The following is a 19,906-nucleotide window of genomic DNA, read 5'->3' as shown; positions in this document are numbered from 1 at the left end:
TTCACCCATGATCCGAGCCTGGTAAGACGTGTTTGACATTCAATGCCCATGATCTGTGAAACTCGGGAGGGCACGTAGTGGCAGGGCATCACCGGAACAATCCACACCAGATAAGTAAGTCCCTTACACGGGAGACGGGTTGATTGGTTTCTATGCTTTCTTTGCTTTTCGTTTTCTTAGCTGCTCCAACTCCACCCCTTCCATGCCCTATGTGGACGACCAAGTGGTCACACATTCATCCCAGTCTTCCACCCTTCTCGCTCTTGTTTTTCTTTCCTTGTTGTGCATTTCTGTCTAGTCCTTGAAGCCAAGGCTGCACAGAACAGAGCAGAGCAAACGGCGGAAGGGGGAAAACAAAAGGAGGAGAGGCATGGGGAGGGGAAAAAGAATCACCTTGAGATGAAAAGAAACAGAATATACCCAACCATCCACCGACTCGCCCTGATCCAACGCCTACTTTACTACCAAGCAAGATCTTTTTGCGAAACGAGAATGTGAAGAATTTGACACATGATATTTTGATCAAACAAACAAGGAGACGAGAAAAAAGGGGAAAAAAGAGAGGGGTATGAAGAATGAGACACCACCCGTTTGCATTTCGCCTTTGCGGTTCGGTGGGCCATTCTCTGGCTAGTATTTACAGCGGCTTGCCGCCGATGAACTCGGACCACCGGCGGACTTCGGACGGGATGCCCTCGGGACGGGGCAGCTTCTCGCTCATGCACTGGGCGAAGAGCATGGCGGTCTGTTGCGAGGTTAGCATCGTCACGTTTGGGGGTGAAAGCAAGACAAACATACCTGAGGCTCCATGAACAGGGGCACGCCAAAGTCGACGGCGTTACGGCGCATGACATAGTCGACATCCATGACGGTCTTGCCGCGGGCCTGGGCGAGGTTGAAGACGCCGCGAATGTCGTACTTTTGGAACACCTCGCGGAGGGCGCGCTTGTCCTCCTTGGGGAACTCGATGACCTCGACCGACACCTTGTCGCGGGCGTTGGACTCGATAAACTGCTGCACCTCGGCGTCGGCGGCGTACAGCTTGTAGCCGAGCGGGGAGAGGTAGTCGACGACGGTGATGAGGTAGTTCTTGTCGACCTGGCCGCCGAAGAGGAGGCCCTCGCCGGGCTCGGGCACGCGGAAGTTCATGGTGGACTGGAGCGAGGCCCAGTAGGCGTCGACGAGGTCCTTGCCGAAGCAGGCAATCTCGCCCGTGCTGGCCATCTCGACGCCCAGGAAGGGGTCGGCGCCGGCGAGGCGGGTCCACGAGAACTGCGGCACCTTGGTGGCGAGGTAGTCGCGCTTGACGGCCATGAGGTCCTGGGGCTGGGGCACCTGCTGGCCGATGAGGGCCTTGGTGGCCACCTCGATGAAGTTGCGGCCGAGGACCTTGCTGACAAAGGGGAACGAGCGCGACGCGCGGAGGTTGCACTCGATGACCTTGAGCGCGGGCTTGCCGCCTTCGGGGTCGTCGACCTTGATGATCTGCATGTTGAAGGGGCCGGTGATGCGCCAGGCCTTGGCGACCTTTTCGGCGATCTCCTTGGCGCCGTCCAAGGTGGCCTGGTCGAGGTTGGCGGGGGGCAGGACCAGGGTGGCGTCGCCCGAGTGCACGCCGGCTTGCTCGACGTGCTCCGAGACGGCGTGCAGGATCAGCTGGCCTTCCGAGGCCACGCCGTCGACGTCGATCTCCTGCGCGCCCTCGATGAACTTGGTGATGACGACGGGGTGGTCGGGCGAGACGTCGCTGGCGGCCTCGAGCTTCTCCTTGAGGTCCTCCTGGCTGCGGATGACGGTCATGGCGGCGCCCGACAGGACGTAGCTGGGGCGGACGAGGACCGGGTAGCCGACCTCGTCGGCGAAGGCCTCGGCCTCCTCGACCGAGGTCAGCTCCTTCCAGCGGGGCTGGTCGACGCCGATGCTATCGAGGATCTCGGAGAACTTTTGGCGGTCCTCGGCCTTGTCGATGTCCTTGGGGTCGGTTCCCAGCACCTTGGCGCCGCCGGACTCCTGGAGCTTGAGGGCGATGTTCTGGGGCAGCTGGCCGCCGACGGAGACGACGACGCCGGACGCGGCCTCGAGCTCGTAGATGTCCATGACGCGCTCGTAGCTCAGCTCCTCAAAGTAGAGCTTATCGGCCGTGTCGAAATCGGTCGAGTAGGTCTCGGGGTTGTAGTTCATCATGATGGTCTTCTGGCCCATCTGGCGCAGGGTCTGGGTGGCGCTGACGGCACACCAGTCAAACTCGACGGAGCTTCCGATACGGTAGGTGCCGCTGCCGAGGATGACGATGCCGTTGTCGTCAAAGGTCACGTCGTGGGACGAGGCGTTATAGGTGGTGTAGAGGTAGTTGGTGTCGGCGGGGAACTCGGCGGCGAGGGTGTCGATGCGCTTGACCCAGGGATGGATGCCGAACTGCTTGCGAAGGTTGCGCACGGCGTCCTCGGTGCTGTTGATGGCGAGGGCGATCTGGCGGTCGGAGAAGCCCCTCTTCTTGGCCGTGAGGACCAGCTCCCTCTTCAGGGCGTCCAGGCTGCCGGCCTCCTGCAGCTCGCGGGTGGTATCGACAATGTTCTGCAGCTTGTAGAGGAACCACTTGTCGATCTTGGTCAGCTCGTGGACCCTGTCGACCGAGTAGTTCTCGTGAAGCATGGCCTGGCCGACGGCCAGCCAGCGGCGGTCGGTGGGGTTCTGCAGCTCGTGGTCGAGGTCGTCAAACTTGTCGCCCTGGAAGCCGACAAACTTGGGATCGACCATGCGGATGGCCTTTTGGAACGACTCCTCGAAGGTCCGGCCGATGGCCATGACCTCGCCGACCGACTTCATGGCGCTGCCAATGTCCCGCTTCACGTGCTGGAACTTGGACAGGTCCCAGCGGGGGATCTTGGTGACGATGTAGTCGAGGGACGGCTCAAAGTTGGCCGTGGTGGTCTTGGTCACGGCGTTGGGGAGCTCGGGAAGGCTGTGGCCGAGGCCGATCTTGGCGGCGGTGTAGGCGAGGGGGTAGCCGGTGGCCTTGGAGGCCAGGGCGGAGGAGCGGGAAAGACGGGCGTTGACCTCGATGACGCGGTAGTCGAGGCCGTCGGGCTGGAGAGCGTACTGCACGTTACACTCGCCGACGACGCCGAGATGGCGGACAATCTTGATGGCGGCCGACCGAAGCATGTGGTACTCCTCGTCGCTCAGGGTCTGGCTCGGGGCCACGACGATGGAGTCACCGGTGTGGATGCCGAGGGGGTCGAAGTTTTCCATGTTGCAGACGGTGATGCAGTTGTTCTTGGCATCGCGGACGACCTCGTACTCGACCTCCTTCCAGCCCTTGAGGGACTTTTCGACGAGGATCTGGGGGGACAGGGTCAGGGAGCGGGCGGCCATGTTGCGCAGCTCGTCCTCGTTGTTGGCGAAGCCGGAGCCCAGGCCGCCGAGGGCGTAGGCGGCGCGCACGATGATGGGGTAGCCGACGGTCTCGGCGGCCTCGAGGGCCTCGTCGACGGTGCTGACGGCGACGGACTTTGCGATGGGGATGTCGATCTCGTCGAGGGCGCGGGCGAACAGGTCGCGGTCCTCGCTGACCTCGAGGGTCCTGACGCTGGTGCCGAGGACCTTGACGCCGTACTTTTCGAACAGGCCCATGCGCTCCATCTGCACGCCGAGGTTCAGGGCGGTCTGGCCGCCAAAGGAGAGGAAGACGCCGTCGGGCTTTTCCCTCTCGATGACATAGGTGACGTATTCGGGGGTGACGGGGAGGTAGTAGACCTCATCGGCGAGGGAGTGGTTGGTCTGGATGGTGGCAATGTTGGGGTTGATTAGGACGGAGGAGACGCCGGCCTCCTTGAGGGCTTTCAAAGCTTGGGAGCCTGGAGGACTGTCAGTCGACGATTGTACAGTAGTGTGAGAGAGGGAGAGAGTGAGGGAGTGAGGGAGGGAGAGTGTGTGAATGAGTCACGCTCAAGGGTCTCGAGATAATGGTCTCCCACGGAGCAAACAACTGAGTGCAAATCGGGAGGACTCACCAGAGTAGTCAAACTCTCCAGCCTGACCAATGGCCAGACCACCGCTGCCAATGACCAAGACCTTCTTGACATCGACAATCTCCTGCGGCTTGATGACGCCGCTCTCGAGGTAGGCCCTGGGGTTGGGAGCGGGCTGGACGGCGGCATTGCAGCGCACCGCCGAGGAAGAGAAGAGGCGCTTCTGATCTAGGCGGGCCCTAACCTGGGAGGCCTTGAGGGCCGTGTAGTTCTTGGGAGAGGCGGCGGCGAGGGAGAAGTGCCGAATGGGTAGAGCGGCCGGGACTCGTCGACCATGTCGGAAGACGGCCGGTGCCCGGCCTGCCAGGGATTGGGACATGGCCGACGGTGTTGCTCTATGTGGTCCAGGTAAGGTAGGGGGTCAAGGTCAAAGAGTCAATGTCAATGGCCCAGGGGAAAGAGAGGAAGAAGAGAAATGTTTGGTTCTTTGAAGGGGCGGAAGGGGGAGAGAGGGTGGTTGTTGAAATTGACAGATCGTGTGACCCGGGTGGACAAAGGCCAAGTAGAAGAGAAGAAAAAGAAGGACGGTGTAAAAAAAAGTTTTGTAGACTTGGAGTGACTCGTTCTCTGTTCCCAGGCTAGTAAAAGGTACGGTCAGGTACTCCGTACACCCAGGTATCGAACTATCTTTTTACGGTGCCGGTGAGCAATGTTCCGGGACGAGAAAAAAAAGATCAAAAAAGGCGGTAAACCGGGAGAAGTCGATGCTGTGCTGATAAGATAAGGGAAATTTTGTTTGCAGCCGGCGTCGGCGGTTCACCAATCACGAGGGTGCTAGGGGACAGGGGTATTTTCGGCTGGAATCGTTCCAATGGTACGTACTGAAATGTCTCCACACGAAGCCCTGTCAGGTACCACAGCCCGTCTATCGTGATGTAGATATCAAGGTACAAAGTATAAATACGGCGCAGACACGGAGTAAAGAGGCCCGAGAGACGAGTACTCCCGAGAGACATTCTTTCCTAGGTACTTTTCCCATTCACTGGCGCCGTCTTATATCATGCAGTTATACAATTATACCATGAACATCTCTGTTGTCCTACATCGGAGTTCTAACCATCAGTCACGGTCAATGGCATACCCTTATGACTGGCGGTCACCGTTTCTGCAATGGCCTCCTTGACTCACACATGTACTTCGTATGTACAGTACGTGTACAACAACACTACTTGGATTACATGTCATTTCATTGGTCAATTGGCACTTTAGACCCTTATTTTGGGGCTCTTCAACAGCAACCAGTTCTGCTCGATGCTGACCCATCTGTTCTTGGCGGAGAGCCGGTTTCGGCCAATTTGCATGGAAAAGAGGCTGTATTCGTACATCACAGCCTCATATTCATCAAGCTCGGCGCAAGGCAGAAAGGAGTCAAGGAAGGTGGCGAGCTGACACTGCCTTGCATGACTTTACATTGCGGCCACTCTACGATAATGCATGGATGGACGTGCCGCTCTCGTACAATCATTTCTTCATTTCATCGGCTCCATCTAATCTAACCGTACTCCCTAGTTCTTCTCCAGCCTCACAGCCGGGTTCCTCTCGATAAAGTTGAGGTCGACCTTGTGGCCCAGCAGCTCCCGAATGTTGGAAATGCCATACTTGATCATGGTCGGCCGCTCCAGGCTCAGACCCCACCCGTACACCCTCATGTCCTTGGGCAGGCCCATGGTCTCCAGCATCTCGGGCCGGAACATGCCGCTGTTGCCAATCTCCACCAGCTTGCCGAGGCCCTTGTGGTAGCTGAAGATCTCCATGCTGGGCTCCGTGTACGGGTTGTACGCCGGCTTGAACTTGAGGTCGGTGATGCCCATCTTGCCAAAGAAAATCTCCATAAACTCCATCAGCCCGCCCAGCGTCAGCCCGTAGTCGGCAATGACGCCCTCGACCTGGTGGAACTCGGCCAGGTGCGTCGCGTCCACCGTCTCGTTGCGGAACACGCGGTCGATGGAAAAGTACCGCGCCGGCGGCGGCCGCCCGTCGGGCCCCTTCTTCCGCGCCAGCTTGTGCAGCATCGCCGCCGACACCGCCGTCGTGTGCGTCCGCAGCACCAGCTTCTGCGCCTCCTCCGCCGCCCACGGGTACCGGTACCCGATCGACCCGTACTTGCCGTCCTGGTGCACCTGCTTGACGTTGTCCCAGTACGTCGCGTAGTCGCCGCCGTCGCCCTCCGACTCGGGCCCGGGCCGCCCGCCCACATTGGGGTCCGCCACGTAAAAGGTGTCCTGGAGGTCGCGCGCCGGGTGCTGCTGCGGGACGTACAGCGCGTCAAAGTTCCAGAACCCCGTCTCGACAAACTTGTTGGTCGGCATCTCCTCGAACCCCATCTCGAAGAAGATTTGCCGAAACTCGTGCCGCACCTTGTTGAGCGGGTGGAGCGAGCCCGCGTTCTGCACCGCCCCGAGCGCCTTGAAGTTGTACGGCTTAAAGTTGGCCGTCTTCCACGCCCCGGACGTGAGCAGGTCCACCGTCAGATCCGTCTCCTCCTTTTTGATCTCCAGCGCAAACTCGGGTCCCTTGCGGATCTTGAAGCTGATGACTTTTTGCGTCTTGACGAGCTTGCGCTTCTTGAGCTCGTTGACAATCTTGGGTTCGTGCGTCTTCTCCTGTTGGATGTGCTTGAGCTGTTTCTGCGTGACATCTTCGATTGAATCCACCTGTCAAAGTATATATCAGCATGTTTCTCTTCTCTCTCTTCCCATTCCATGGAGCCCAGGCACCGCCCAGTGAAGCCTTACACTTGCAACCAGCTTGCCGTCCTTGTTCTTGGTGATCCACTTCTCCTTGAAGGCCTTGCCTTGGCCCACTTTGGTGACCGTCTTGTCGCCGATGGTCTTTTCGAGATCCGCGACGCTGAGCCCCTCGACGGCTTGACGAAGGGCCTCGAACACCCGGGCCTCGTGACTGCCGTGTTCAGCGATTTGCAGACCTTCCGGTTCTAGGGCGGCCTCTTCTCTGTCGATCGGTTCGTAGATGACCATGGATCGGCTCGCGAGCCGGTCGAGCGCCGCCTTGAGGTCTGTAAAGGCCGACTCGGGGAACGACTCGGTCGAGAGGATAGGCTCCTTCTGAGACAGGGCGTAAAGCACCCGCGTCGTCAGATCCCCGGAGGCCCCGGAGGGTGGTGTGCTATCCGTTGTCGCCATCTTGTGCAGCGAGTAAATCGTCAATATCTCGACGATTCGTTCGGGTGAAGGGGTTGAACGGCAGGCGGTTGAGTCACCGAGTGAGGTTTCTTGGCAGAATTCTGAGATGGAAATGGCGGGGCATTGTATCCAGGCTGAGGGGCAATCGAGCAAGGGAGTCGGCCAATTAAATGGGCAGAAGTGCTACTGGGCCCACTTGAGGTGCCTGAGATAAGATGTACCGTGTCGCTGTCGAGGGACAATAGGTACACGTTACGAAGGGAGGTACACAGTAATCGGTAGCATAGGTACTTTTAGGTATAAAGCCCGCTCTGTTCGACAAAGTATCGCGACTTTGTACAACCTGGACGTTATGTTCAGGTATCTCATGTTTACCTCTGGATTAGTTCTTCAGCTTCCACCCTCCGATACAAACCCTTACGAAGTACAGCCAGGCTCCCATGGAGATACGATGCTTGACAGTCCAGCAGCACTCCCTCTTCCCAGTCTCGATTGGCGAGGGACGCCCGAGATGAATTCGTACAGGATTGCAAAGTATTCTTCCCCTCCTCGGATTTCCCGCTGGTTCCCGTCTCTTGTCTCGCGTGGGACCGCAGATGCCACGGGAGAGCAAGGAGTCGTCCACCCTCAACAGAAAGTCAGCCGTAGCAATCCTTCATCCGCGGCAGAGTGGAATATTTTCCAATTCGGGATGGTGGGTTTGGGGGGATCTGGCGTCCTTCGCCTGAAAAGACAAATAGATTTCCCGGGCTTCATCGAGCCCTTTGTTCAAGTTGAGACACACGGGTCCCGCTTCCATAGAAGATTGAATCGTCTGGAGCAGGGCGGCAGTCCGAGACTCCCTTTGGATGGCCCAGTAGCGAGAACCCCCAGGAGTTGTTGTCCCAGAACTAGGACCAGATGTCAGTCCCGATCTACTGACAGGATGACCCAGTACTCACCACTTTGACGGCATATATCTTCCCGTCCACTTGCACTTTTCATGTAACCCCGTCAATACCATGACCAAGGTATTTCTTCCATGTAATTTCGGAGCGGGATGTCCACCGCCTCAAATTGGCCGTACAAACTCGGCCAACGGTATCCGCAGGGCCCTCCGATGACGCCTCGTCAAGAAATACGTTTCTCTTTTCGGCTTCTAATGGCGCCTCAAGACGATTTTTTGAGCGGTAAAGCTGCGGTTGGCCCTGGTGGAAGGCCTCTGCCACGAGTGCCACGGTGTTACTGACGGGAACGGGGAGTAGAACACGTCGCCAGTGATTCTTTCAGGAAGATCATACCACCGCATCATGTCACTCGGAATGAAACTTGGATCACTGAACGGAAGGGCTCATCCGTTACCATCCACGACCCTAAGCCGACCTTTGTATAGCTGCGAGCACATATGCGTGCCGTCCATGGAGATCTATCTCGGCATAGACTTCATCCCTCTGAGCGTCGCCCTGTTGTCCGAACTAGGAAATATGGTGTGCAAAGGGGAGTTCCGGCTTTCGCATCCGAGTAGAATTAACAGAACAGATACAGTCGCGAGACCGTATTCAGTTGAAGGGCCGCCGTATCTGCTCTTCGGGACGTAGCTATTCCGCTACCCGAAATTATGTACTTCGTACAAAGTAACGAGGTATAAGATTCTGGCATGTGCGACGCAACCTTATCGTCAGAAGGTCCGTGCGTCCTTGTACGAGGTACGTAGGTACCTAGCTTGGAGCAATCAACAACCGATTATCCGAACAGCGTCTCCTGCTTGATAGCCAGCCGTTCAGCAAATCCTCCACCAACGACGATTCCCAGATGTTGCCATCCAAGTAGGCTATGAACAACCCTCGTCATCTCCCTCCGATCCATATTCGCCTCGACAAACTGTAAGCACCCATGAGGCCATCGAGCTATGAGCAGCGATGACACCCCCCGCGACCCGGCGGCATCCTCAACTATACACGAAAACCGACCCGACGATGGCATGAATACTCGTGACGTGTTGGCGCACATGTTGCGGCGAGGCAGCGGTTCGAGCAGGCGGCCGTCCCGTCGCGGAAGGCACCGGAGGACCGCCAAAGCCGACCCGGGGCTCGCCAAGAAGTCGCAGTTCCTCACGCACCTCCTCAAACACCTAGATCTGCTAGTATACGCCGAGATTGCTACCCTCTACTACATGGAGTACGTCACCCCAAAACCCACGACGGCTCTCTTTGTCTTGTTCATTTTTTTCTGTTTTGCTAACCGAGCAGATGCTCTGCCATACGTCTCATCCTCAGGATATGGACACAGCAGAACTTCCTGAGCCCCAAGCCCGACGATTGGCCGATACCCATGCCTGCCATCCGCTCGCAGATCCTCGCCGTCTTCCTCCCCGCCGCCCTCTGCCTCCTGGCGCATTTGTTCGGCACGTTGCCGACGGCGGGGGAAGTTTCCAGGGGATACCTACACGGCGGCATGGTTGTCGACTTTATAGGTCAGAAGCCACCCGCGACGAGGCTGACGCTGCTGGGACTGGATCTCCTGATTCTTGTTCTGCAGTGCTTCATGCTCACTGTCCACGCCGAACGAGAAAGGATTCGAGCGCTCATTCGACCGAGACGGTCTCGTCTTGTCACGGTCCTCGAGGCGGTTGTCGGCGATATTGACGGGCTGTTACCGAGTCGGCACGACGATGTGTTTCACCCGGGTCGGACAGCGACGCGTAGTTCAGCACCGACCGGACAGAACACCGGCGACATAGAGATGCAGGCTCTGGGGGGCCCTGAGAATACAGACCCTATTACGGATAATGGTGATGATGATGATGACGGCGAGCTCTCGGCATTCTTGGGTGGCGCGTCAGTATCTTCCTCGCCAAGGGCTTCTCTGCTGGATGTTATGAGTTCGGGAAACGGCGTGTTGCGAGATTTCTACGTCTTACAAACCATTCGAAGTGCGACGCCGGATTTCTGGGGCACCGTCGGTCATACGCTCCAGTCTACAGGGTACGAGTCTACTCTGGCTAGGATAACGGCGAGGAGAGGCGGGAGACGGTTAGGAGGGAATTAAAGACTTGGATGGCCGTAGGTTCACATGAGATAAAGAAAAGAAAACGAAAATAAAGGACCAAAAACAGTCGCTCCATGATGATACCTTATGCCACCTTGCGACCGATATTGCCAACTCCAGTGCCCTTGACCGACACGATAATATCCCCCGAGTCATCGTCGTCGACGTCCCGCAGACCCCAGCTACTCGCACCAAACGCCTTCAAATCCCGAGCCAGCCCGACCGTCTCTTCCGTGCCTATTACATCCCTCCCTATCCTCAACCTTCCCATATCTTCCGATCCCATCGCCATCAATGTAAGGACCGTACCGGCCGACGTCCTGCTCACGCACCCTCCCTGCGCGATGGTCTCCAGGAGCTGGTACGCGCACTGCTTGCCAATATCTTCCGGCACCACGCCTCCCGTGGGCGGCGCCACCACGTCAGCCGAGTACATCACCCCCGTCGAGCTCGACTCGGCCACCAGACTGAGCCCGAAGCCGATACCGGTCCTGGTCTTTGTTTTGTCGGGCCCCGGGACCAGGGGAGCCTGGTCGTACTGGGCCGCCACGTGAATGTCGGAAGAAAGCGGGTTCAGCACCTCCCTCGCGGCGTAGATCATCCTGCCGTTGTTCGAGGCCGAGACGCCGGTCGAGTAGGCCACGCCGCGGATCCTCTTGATGCGGCCCGGGCTGCGGTTGAGGTGCAGGGTCTTGGGGAGGCGGACCTGGCTGGCGAACCTGAGCTCGACGATGCCGCCCCCGCCGCGGCCGCCCTTGCCGGCGCAGGAGCGCTGGAGGACGCGCAGCTCGATGCGGGCGGGCGGGATGCCGAAGAGGCCGAAGAGGGGGAGGACGGCGGTGCGGAAGGCGTCGACGGAGATGTCGCCCTTTTGGGTGGCGGAGGTGATGACGCCCGGGCCGGAGAAGCGGACGTTCATGTGGGCTTTGGAGAAGGGCGCGAGGAGGCAGAGCGGCATGAGGAAGTAGGTGACGCCGCGGGTGTTGTTGGCGGGGATGGTGTGCTCGATGAGATGGTCTTCCGAGGCGCCGAAGCCGGCGATGGTGCCCGTGATGAGGCCCGGGTGGTAGGTCATGGTGGTACCGGTGTAGGAGATTTGCATGGTGCTGCCGTTGGTGACGGCCTCGAGGAGGCGGAGGAAGGAGATCTCATGGGGGGCGAGGCCTGGGTGTGTCGGGGAGGAGCTGCGGATTTTGGAGATGTGGACGGGTCGACCGGTGAGGGTGGCGAGGACGAGTCGCTGTGTGAAGGACCGGTGGCCGGTGAAGCGTACGTTTTCTGGTGAAGACATGGTTGGCGCACGTCAGTAGAGATGCGAATGCGAAAATGCGTCCCAATTGGGACTTTCTTTTTTTTTCTTGCCTTTATCATTTTGCCGCGCCATGTCAGGAAAATCTAAATATAGTAAGCGGTGTAGACTGAGCGGGGATGATATCGATGGTGATAAGATAAAGATTTACTTGATAAGATAAAGATTTCCGATAAGAGATAAGAGCAGCCCAGTGGAAAGTCGCGTCGGAAATCTTGAAATCTCGTACCTAGAAAGAACTCGACACCCTTCCACTCATTTCTATGCCAACACTCGGCTTTTGTACATTAGCATCCTAACACCATGTCTCGACGCAGTCTTTTCCGCGACGTTCAATGTCGAAGAAACTTTATTTGCCAATCATGTCTTTCGGCGGGACCAAAGACATACCAACCACCATGGACAACAATCCGACAGAACAGCACCGAAGCCTCACAGCGACTCAAGTTGAGGACAAAAGGCCGGCGGACGGTTCAGACGCCTGCGCCGTCGTCTTCAGCTTCGCGACCCAGGCCAGACAATAGAATATCACTACCGCTTGGAACACCACAGGACACAAACGTCGACCATGGGACGACAGGCGGCGACGCATCCGCAGCGCTCCTCCGAGAACTGCTGAAGAAGGACGACGAGCACACCGTCCGATTCTTCGAGAAGAACGACAAGGGGCGCGTCACGCCGCTGCAAGGTGACGAGGAGTTTTCCGACTCGCTCAGCGGCATCAAAGATTTCAAAGACAACTTCAAACTCGACCTCGCAGGGGACATGAGAAGACTGCTCACCGAACTGAAGAAAGACGGGACTCTCGGGTCCATAGGCATCGACGATGTCGAGTCGGTTGCCCGAGACCTCGAAGCCAACCTGGGCAATCTCGAAGACGCGGAAGCCGTGGGCGAGAAGCTCGATGCCTACATTGCCAAGCTGGAAGAACAACTAGAAGCCCAGGGTGAGGTCGTCGACGACTTGCACAATCTAGACCTAGAGGACATCGACTTTGAAGACGACGGCGACCCCGACATGTTCCTGCAACGACATCTTCCCAAGACGAAGAAGGCGCCTCGGCCGATCCCCCAAATCCCGACAGACACGTGGACCTACAACCAGCGAAGACGGGTCAACCGCCTCAATGTCATCCTCGAGCGCGTCGACAAGGAACTCCGGCGGCGCGAGGCGCTGACGGCCAAGACGGTGCAGTCGGTCTGGAAGTCGTACAACTTGGCCCGGCAGACGCTCGCCAAGGCGTGGGGCCACGTCCCGCTCGAGGTCTGGGACCTGCTCTGGAGAATCTTCTCGGCCGACGAGGCCATCAACCCGAACCGGTTTCCCTACCTGTCCCTCCTGGCGAGGGACATGAGCGAGGCCAAGGTGGCGCTCAACCCGTCGCAGCAGCTCATCAGCATCGAGGCCATGTTCGTCGAGGGCTTCGAGTCCAAGGCCATCGACAACTGGAAGCGGTGCATGGCCACCCTGGGCGACAGCGGCTCCGACACCTTCCGCGAGTACTGGGAGCTGGGCGTCCACATGTTCTGCCGCGCGGGCGACGACCTGGCCCAGGCGGAGCGGGCCATCAACAAGCTCCTCGAGCGCCAGTCGGACCCGCGCATCCTCATGCCGTTCATCCGCAGCTGCGCCGCGCAGCCCGCCGAGGAGATGCGCGAGAAGGCGTGGGATGCCTACCGACGGCTCCGGGGTATGCTCGGCGAGTCGATGGGGCTGGAGGACTACGACCAGGTCATCTCCTTCTTCCTCGCCACCAACCAGACCGAACGCGCGCTGCATGCTTTCGTCGACATGATGACCGCCGGCACCATCGACCTGCACGGCCGTACGCACCTGCCGTCCAACATTGGCAACAAGTTCTTCTTCGGGAAATGGCTCAAGCGGCTCATCGGCGCGGGCGACCTCGACGGCGCCCACAGCGTCTTTTCGTTTATGCGGTCCAAGGGCATCGAGGCGGCGCCCATCCAGATTAATGGCCTCATCGGCGCATGGCTCCGGAGCGGCGGCGCCAAGGATCTCGAGAAGGGGGAGCAGGTCGCCTGGGACATGATCAGGGCGCGGATCGACTTTGTCCACGCGAGGGAACGGTTCGCCGGCCTAAAGGGACCGGTGCAGATGGTTGAGGTGGTCGGCAGCAGCACCAAGCCGGCGGGTTCTTCAGGACCGATGCCCAAGGCGACGCTCGAGACGTTCTGCCTCCTGGCGGAGAACTACCGACTGCGACGGCTGGCGGGGCGCATGGACGAGCTTTGGGCGGCCTTCCGCGAGGCCAAGATCAGCCCGGACGCCTTCATGCTGAACCAGCTGATGGAGTCGCACTCGCAGTCTGGCAACATTGGCGAGGCGCGCGAGCTGTACCGGACGCTGGTGCACGAGGGCAACGTCAAGCCGGACTCGCACACGTTCATGGCGCTCTGGAAGATGCTGGGGGCCAACCGGCTCAGCGTGGTGGGCGAGGACGGGCGGGCGGGCGAGGTGGCGCTCACGCGGGCGACGTTTTCCGAGACGATGCGCTTCTCGCACGTGTTCGACGGGGGGAAGCTGGACGGGCAGCTGGCGCGCAAGATGCTCCACACGCTGCGCCGGCTCAAGGACGACGTGGGCATCGTGGTGGCGCTGCGGGCGCTCTGGCGGCTGTTTGGCTACGCGCCGCCCGAGGTGCTGGCGCTGGAGATGGCGGTCGGCACGACCAACCTGGCGTGGGAGACGGCGTCGGCGCGGCAGAAGCTGCGGCTGGCGAAGCGCAGGATGGATGCGCATGTCGAGGAGCGGCAGAGGATGCTGGGTCGGCCGGGCGGTGTTACGCTGGATGAGATGGCGCCCGAGGAGCGCGGGGAGGAGATGGCGGCCTACCTGGAGACTCTGTACTTGTCCAGGGTGCCCGACGGGGAGGCCCAGTTGGCCGATGTGGCCCGGGAAATGGGCGTGTATGATGTTCTCGCGGGGGTGACCGACCTGTAGTGTAATAGTAATCTCAAAGGGCCATCCACGCTCGTGTAATTACAGACCTCACGAAATAAGAGACTCTGCTCGATAGAATAACAATATAGATAGCCTGCTGGACATCAACACCTAATCGTGATCCTCCTCTGTCAAACCAGGACAACCGTCCATCTGGGCATCGGGATACGTCGTCTTGCACCAGAAACAGTAGCAAAACTCGTCCCGTAGAAACACCACCAAGCGCCGCAACTTTTCGTGGGGCTCCAGCGCCTCGAACTCGTCCAGCTCGGGATCCTCCTCGTCGAGGTCCTCGGCAAAGACGTACACCGTCTTGGCGTCGCGTCCGAGGGCCCTCTTGTCGTCCTCGTCCTCGTCCGAGTCTTCGTACGTCGGTAGCCGCGACAGGCTCTGTTCCATGTCCCGCCTCATCCGGGCGTTGCGCTCGGCCTCCTCGCGGCGCCGGACGAGACCGCGCCACAGGACGTTGACCGACTTGAGCGGACCGGAGGAACAGTGTTTCTTCCGTTTCGCCCCGTCCTCGCTGCCCTTGGACACAACACCTTGCTCCTCTGCCTCTGTCTCTGCCTCCTCCGCCATGCCCTCCGCAATCCGCTGCGCAGAAGCAACCAACCGTTCAACCCGCGCCGCATCCCTCTCCCGCGCCATCCTGTCCCGGTACGCGATAGGATCCTCCCCCACTTTCTTCTTCTTCGCCTCTCCTTCCTCATCCCCATCCTCCCCAAACGCCTCACGGAACCTCCTCCTCTTCTCACTCTCCATGCCGATCCCCCCGCGATCCTCCTTGACCACAAGCTTCAACGGCTCCGTCACCCCCTTGCTCCCCGCGGCACCGAGGGCCGAGCCGGCCTTGAACCCCATGCGCGCCATCATGGCAAAGCCCTTTGACTTTTGGGCCTTGGGGTCGTCGAGGAGAGAACGGGAGAGGGAGGCCTGGCGCGCTGCGGCTTCCTCTTCGGCGAGCTGGGCTTTGGATTTGGGGCGGGCGCGGGCCTCGGCGAGGCGTTTTTCTTGTTGGCGGCGTTGGAGGGAGGTGAGTGGTTTGCTCTCGGGTTCGTCTGCGTCGGCGAAGGACATGGACATGTAGTCTTCTTCGTCGCTCCCGTCGTTGTTATTCCTGGGGGTCATGATGGCGGGAGGTGTGAGGTGAGGTGAGGTCGCGAAGTGAGGCGGCAGTAGTCAGGACACGTCACGCGCTGTTGTTTATTTATTACTTCGTTTACTCTTTGAGTCAAAGCCGGTTGTCAAGGAAGTGAGGTGTGAGTAGAGAGGTTTCGTGACGATGCGAATGATGTGAATGAGTTGTAAGAAGGAAATTGAATTAAACTGAAGCTTCAAAATCGAATCAGTTGGAGTTTGAGCAAGTCTCAAGGTACGTACCACGAGTGGGGCCGCCATGCCCGTTGTGGGGCCGCTTCGGGGCCGTTCCCCCGAATCCCGGACCGCCCCTTGCCGTGTGTCGACTGAGCTCTCACCAGAAAAGGGATCTCTTTCTTAAAGCATCATCCTTCTTGAAGCATCACCCATTTTCGCTCAGCTAGCCTCTAGATACTCACCTGGTGATGCCATTGGATGAAGATCGCGCGTTCTGTCACACAGACCTCGTCACATTCATCAACCCAGTCAGCAGAGAATCGCGGCAACAATATGTTAAACAACTCGTATGAACAAAGAAATCTTCTAGTCCCAGACTAGCTGTACTAAGCAGATGGAATATGGTACATCATCTCTGTGGTATCTCTTCTCGTCCCAAGACAAACTCCATCCACGCTAATCATAAGACCGCAACTCCATTGCCAAGAACAAACAAAGGCTGTGTCCGACTTTGCTATGCATCGCACGAAACGAATGACCGCTTTCCCGCCAAGTACATGTCTAAAAAGAAAAAGAGAAGGGTGGTGGAAGGACCGGGTGAATGCAAAGCAGAGAAACGACGCCATTGAACCAAAAACAAAAGAAAAATATCCCTTTCGCCCCAATCATCCAAGTCGAGGCGTCCGCCCAGGCGTGCCCGGCACATAGGGGTTCCCCCTCCTCACATCGCCCAGCTGCGCCTCCTCCATCAGATCCGTAAACGTAGTCCCGGACGTGAAGCGATTCACCATCTGAGGCCGCTCCATCCCCGCCGCCGCATCCCCCCGCCGCTCATGACTCGTCCCTACGGTCCCCGGGTCCGCGAAAACGTTGATGCTCTCACTACTCGGCTCGCGCTGCAACCGGGGCGTCGCCGGTCGAGGGTCCGTGGGCGTGGTGGCTTCGAGCGCCGCCGCCCGCGCCGCGAGTCCGCCGTCCCCCCACGCGCCGCCCTGGTTGATGGTCGGTTTCTGCTGGTTGCGCATGGTGCGGATGGGGGGGATGGCGATGCCGGGACGCGCGGCGGCGTGCCGGCTGGCCGTCGTCATGGTCGCGTTGGTGAGCGTGCGGACGGGGATGCGCGGGGGACGGCTCCCCGATTGGGATCCGTAGGTGCGGCCGAGCCCGGCGGAGGTGTCTCCGTTGCTGCTGCTGCTGAGGAGATCTCGCGGGACGACGGCGGTCGCGCCGCCTACGTTGAGGGAATCCCGTTGGGAGAGGGAGCTGAGACGCTGCGACTCGCGCGAATGCCGCTCGGGGGTCTTGAGGATGAAGTCGGTGCGAAGGGCCGACTCTTCCCTGGGGATGGGGTCGGAAATGATGTTGCCAAAGGACGAGGTGGACGAAGACGTCCGGAAGATGCCGCGCCCGAGACCCTTCTTCTCGCTGTGGCTGGTGGCCTCCTTCTTCTTCTTGTTGCGACGCCGCGCGAGATACATGAACAGGCCCACAGCGGCTGCGGTAAGGATGAAGACGCCTGCGAGGACGCCGATGACGACTGGGGCCGTGGGAAACGGATCGTCCTCGTCGCCGACGACGCCATCGTCATCACCGCTTTTTTGTTCTTCGGCATCCGGTTGTTGGGAGGGGTTGGTGGTGATGGAGGTGGCGGTGGTGGTGGCGACGCCAGTCGTCGATTCAGAAACAGTGCTAGTGGTCGTGTCAGACGGAGAAATGGTGGTTGATAGAATAGATGTCACGACGCTCGATATGGCTGTCCGCGTGCTGGACGAAGGTTCCGCCGACCGCTCAGAAGGCCGCTTGGATTGGTCTTCATTCATGTCGCACTGCCCCTCGTCGTTGCACGTGTATCCGAACGGGCAGCAGTTCTCGCCGCACCGCGGAAGCTCGGCCTGCAGCGCCGTGGTTTTGAGTTGTCGCTGGGGGTATTTGCTGGCGTCCTGGAGGCTGACATCGCACGAGATGGGCGCCAGCTGGTCGCATGACGAGTCGGGGCAGCAGACGACGGTCGAGCCTCCGGCGAGGAAGACGCAGGCCCTGTTTTCGGCGCAGCAGAGACCTTCGTCCAGGCCGCCGCTGCACTGGCGGTAGTTGTCGACTCCGCATACGGCCGAGTCGTCGCGCTGAAAGACGGATGGGATGGAGGCCGCCTTGGTTGAGGCGAGCCAGACGAGGAAGAGCACTCGGGCTCTTAGTCTCGACATGGTCGGAGTTTGAGGAAGAAACAAGGGCGAATGCCGGTGTTCTGAATGTGTAAAGTCTTGCCGTGTGTTCTTCTTCTTTGCTTTCGAGTGAGTAGAGGTTGCCAGTTGGACGTCGAGTCACACCGTGGTAAGCAAATGGGTGTGAGTGTTCAAGAGTCAGTATAGAATATGCAAAGGACGTGGCAATCCAGCGAAATGCGCACGTATGTACGATGACGATGGACAAAACAAGAGCGTAGACGTGCAAAGAAGGTTGTCGGTGCACAACAATGAACAACGTCCTTGTCGTCGAGATAAGAAAGGGAATGTTCAAGAGTTTCGTCAGGCAGATGAAGGACCAAAGTGGGAGACACAGTGAACAAAAGGACAACAAAACAACGAAGCGTTTCTGATCCGACACGATCAAAGACTGAAGAAACCAGAACGAAGAAGAGGATTGTGGAATTACAATAGTCGGATGGCAGTCTTCCCACCCAGAGATGGAAAATTCTGATATCATCAGACAGCCAGTCGGTCGACACTGGCCGACGCGCTTCGGCCCACGACTCAGTGCCCCAGAGAGGGAGCCAAGTCAGGTCGGGCATCTACAGGATGCACCACTCGCAGGCTCCATGGTTGACACGATGGATTCTTCATGCGAAAGCGAACCGGCGGCTGCCGTGCCGACATACACAGGGCTGCGTCCGGCTGGTCGCAGAGTAGGTCCGCCGAATCCAACCAAGCGTCTGGCCGGCGGCAAGGCGCGACTTGATGGCCGGGGGGAGAAACGACTGGCTGACGACTGGCTGGTAGAATGGCCAAAGACTAGCTGGGTTCCACGGGAGTGCAGAGTCGACCATTCCTTGGAAGGCTGGAGAGCACTAGAAAGGGTGTCAATACAAAAACAAAGTAGAAACAAAAAACAGGTCGACTTCAACCAGACGTCATCAACTGATAATCGAAATAGACCAGCTCCCTTGGCATGGTGAGAAGTTGAGGCAGTGGTGATAGAAGCCGGAGAAAGACGACAGATGGACGAAACGAGAGGATATCGTGGAAGCGCCAGGCTCACGGCATATCATCTGCTAGCGGTCTACGAGCCAATGGATGGGCCCGGCGTGTCGAACAAAGAAGGATGGAGTTGCAAAGGATGGTTGCGTTTCATTGTGCCCAACATGTCGGCGCGACGACTGGAGACTGGGCTATCAGAATGTATGCGTAGCCGCGCGGTGGAGCGCCCTCGCTGATTCGTCCGCGGCTGAGTAACAATGGTCTAATGAAGGCTTCTGATTGGTCTTGCTTTGTCATTGTTAAGTCCCACATAAAGAGACTGCACAGCCACATAGCCACACTACAGAGTACTTGTACGTACTTAGTACATTCCATCCAGAGAGTCACCTGACCAAGAGTCGAGAGTCGTCGAGTCACAAGCCCGCCGTAGAAAGAGGAGGGGCGAAACAAAGTCCATGGAAGTCTAGTCAATCATTCAGTCATTCAGCACGAGCAAATCGCATCGCAAAGCCCACCTCTGGCCGACCTGGCCGACCGACCCTGCAGGGCCCATAGCGTTCGACAGGGTCCTTCGCCCACTGTACGGCTTTCGCAACGGCATTCGCTGGTTTCACGACGCCCTAACATCTAGCGCTGCCCATCTCCCTCTAGCATCGCCATTTCGCCTCGTTCACGGATTCACGTGGGCGTTTTCACTCTACAACGTATATGAGAACGATACGTGGATTTCGCCCAAAAGCCACACGCAACGCATGGGAGCCGAGCGAGGCGGTGAATCGAATATACACCCCCTCCCCACAGCGACCGTGTCGTGATCGCGGCGGGAGAACCAGTAAACAGGAAGACAAGACCCGACGTCCAGCTGTCATACGTATACGTGGCGTGATACTTGTGTTCTTCCGGGAGACCACAGTGATGTTACCCTAC

General features: G+C 58.7%; 7 protein-coding genes across 7 annotated transcripts; 2 read left to right on the top strand and 5 right to left on the bottom strand.

The window, feature by feature from the left end:
- Window positions 1-637: 637 nt before the first annotated feature.
- ACRALDRAFT_2103915 (uncharacterized protein) lies at window positions 638-4,350 on the bottom strand (the record flags this gene model as incomplete). The annotated part of the gene is made up of 3 exons (XM_071023161.1): window positions 638-745; window positions 799-3,857; window positions 4,014-4,350. The coding sequence occupies 3 exons, from the start codon at window positions 4,348-4,350 to the stop codon at window positions 638-640; spliced, it is 3,504 nt and encodes a 1,167-aa protein (XP_070875432.1).
- Window positions 4,351-5,448: 1,098 nt separating this feature from the next.
- Window positions 5,449-7,247, bottom strand: ACRALDRAFT_1042535 (uncharacterized protein). Its single transcript, XM_071015267.1, has 2 exons — window positions 6,767-7,247; window positions 5,449-6,685 (listed from the first exon to the last, which is right to left on the bottom strand). The coding sequence occupies exons 1-2, from the start codon at window positions 7,172-7,174 to the stop codon at window positions 5,537-5,539; spliced, it is 1,557 nt and encodes a 518-aa protein (XP_070875431.1). The 5' UTR covers window positions 7,175-7,247; the 3' UTR covers window positions 5,449-5,536.
- Window positions 7,248-9,161: 1,914 nt separating this feature from the next.
- On the top strand, window positions 9,162-10,201 carry ACRALDRAFT_2104499 (uncharacterized protein; the record flags this gene model as incomplete). Its single annotated transcript, XM_071023189.1, has 3 exons — window positions 9,162-9,331; window positions 9,403-9,944; window positions 9,996-10,201. The coding sequence occupies 3 exons, from the start codon at window positions 9,162-9,164 to the stop codon at window positions 10,199-10,201; spliced, it is 918 nt and encodes a 305-aa protein (XP_070875430.1).
- An 85-nt stretch (window positions 10,202-10,286) lies between these two features.
- On the bottom strand, window positions 10,287-11,492 carry ACRALDRAFT_1063641 (uncharacterized protein; the record flags this gene model as incomplete). Its single annotated transcript, XM_071016831.1, has 1 exon — window positions 10,287-11,492. The coding sequence occupies one exon, from the start codon at window positions 11,490-11,492 to the stop codon at window positions 10,287-10,289; it is 1,206 nt and encodes a 401-aa protein (XP_070875429.1).
- A 321-nt stretch (window positions 11,493-11,813) lies between these two features.
- ACRALDRAFT_1093663 (uncharacterized protein) lies at window positions 11,814-14,584 on the top strand (the record flags this gene model as incomplete). The annotated part of the gene is made up of 1 exon (XM_071019687.1): window positions 11,814-14,584. A coding segment is annotated over one exon (2,647 nt), but the record flags the coding sequence as incomplete, so codon positions are not given.
- On the bottom strand, window positions 14,583-15,599 carry ACRALDRAFT_2042533 (uncharacterized protein; the record flags this gene model as incomplete). The annotated part of the gene is made up of 1 exon (XM_071021260.1): window positions 14,583-15,599. One exon carries the CDS (start codon window positions 15,597-15,599, stop codon window positions 14,583-14,585), a length of 1,017 nt encoding a protein of 338 aa, XP_070875427.1.
- A 507-nt stretch (window positions 15,600-16,106) lies between these two features.
- ACRALDRAFT_2059530 (uncharacterized protein) lies at window positions 16,107-18,451 on the bottom strand. Its single transcript, XM_071021889.1, has one exon. It carries the CDS (start codon window positions 17,987-17,989, stop codon window positions 16,451-16,453), a length of 1,539 nt encoding a protein of 512 aa, XP_070875426.1. The 5' UTR covers window positions 17,990-18,451; the 3' UTR covers window positions 16,107-16,450.
- Between the last annotated feature and the right edge of the window lie 1,455 nt (window positions 18,452-19,906).

Source organism: Sodiomyces alcalophilus, assembly GCF_042370955.1.
Source record: "Sodiomyces alcalophilus JCM 7366 unplaced genomic scaffold ACRALscaffold_4, whole genome shotgun sequence".
In the NCBI taxonomy this organism is placed as follows: domain Eukaryota; kingdom Fungi; phylum Ascomycota; class Sordariomycetes; order Glomerellales; family Plectosphaerellaceae; genus Sodiomyces; species Sodiomyces alcalophilus.
This window is presented reverse-complemented; position numbering and strand designations above follow the sequence as displayed.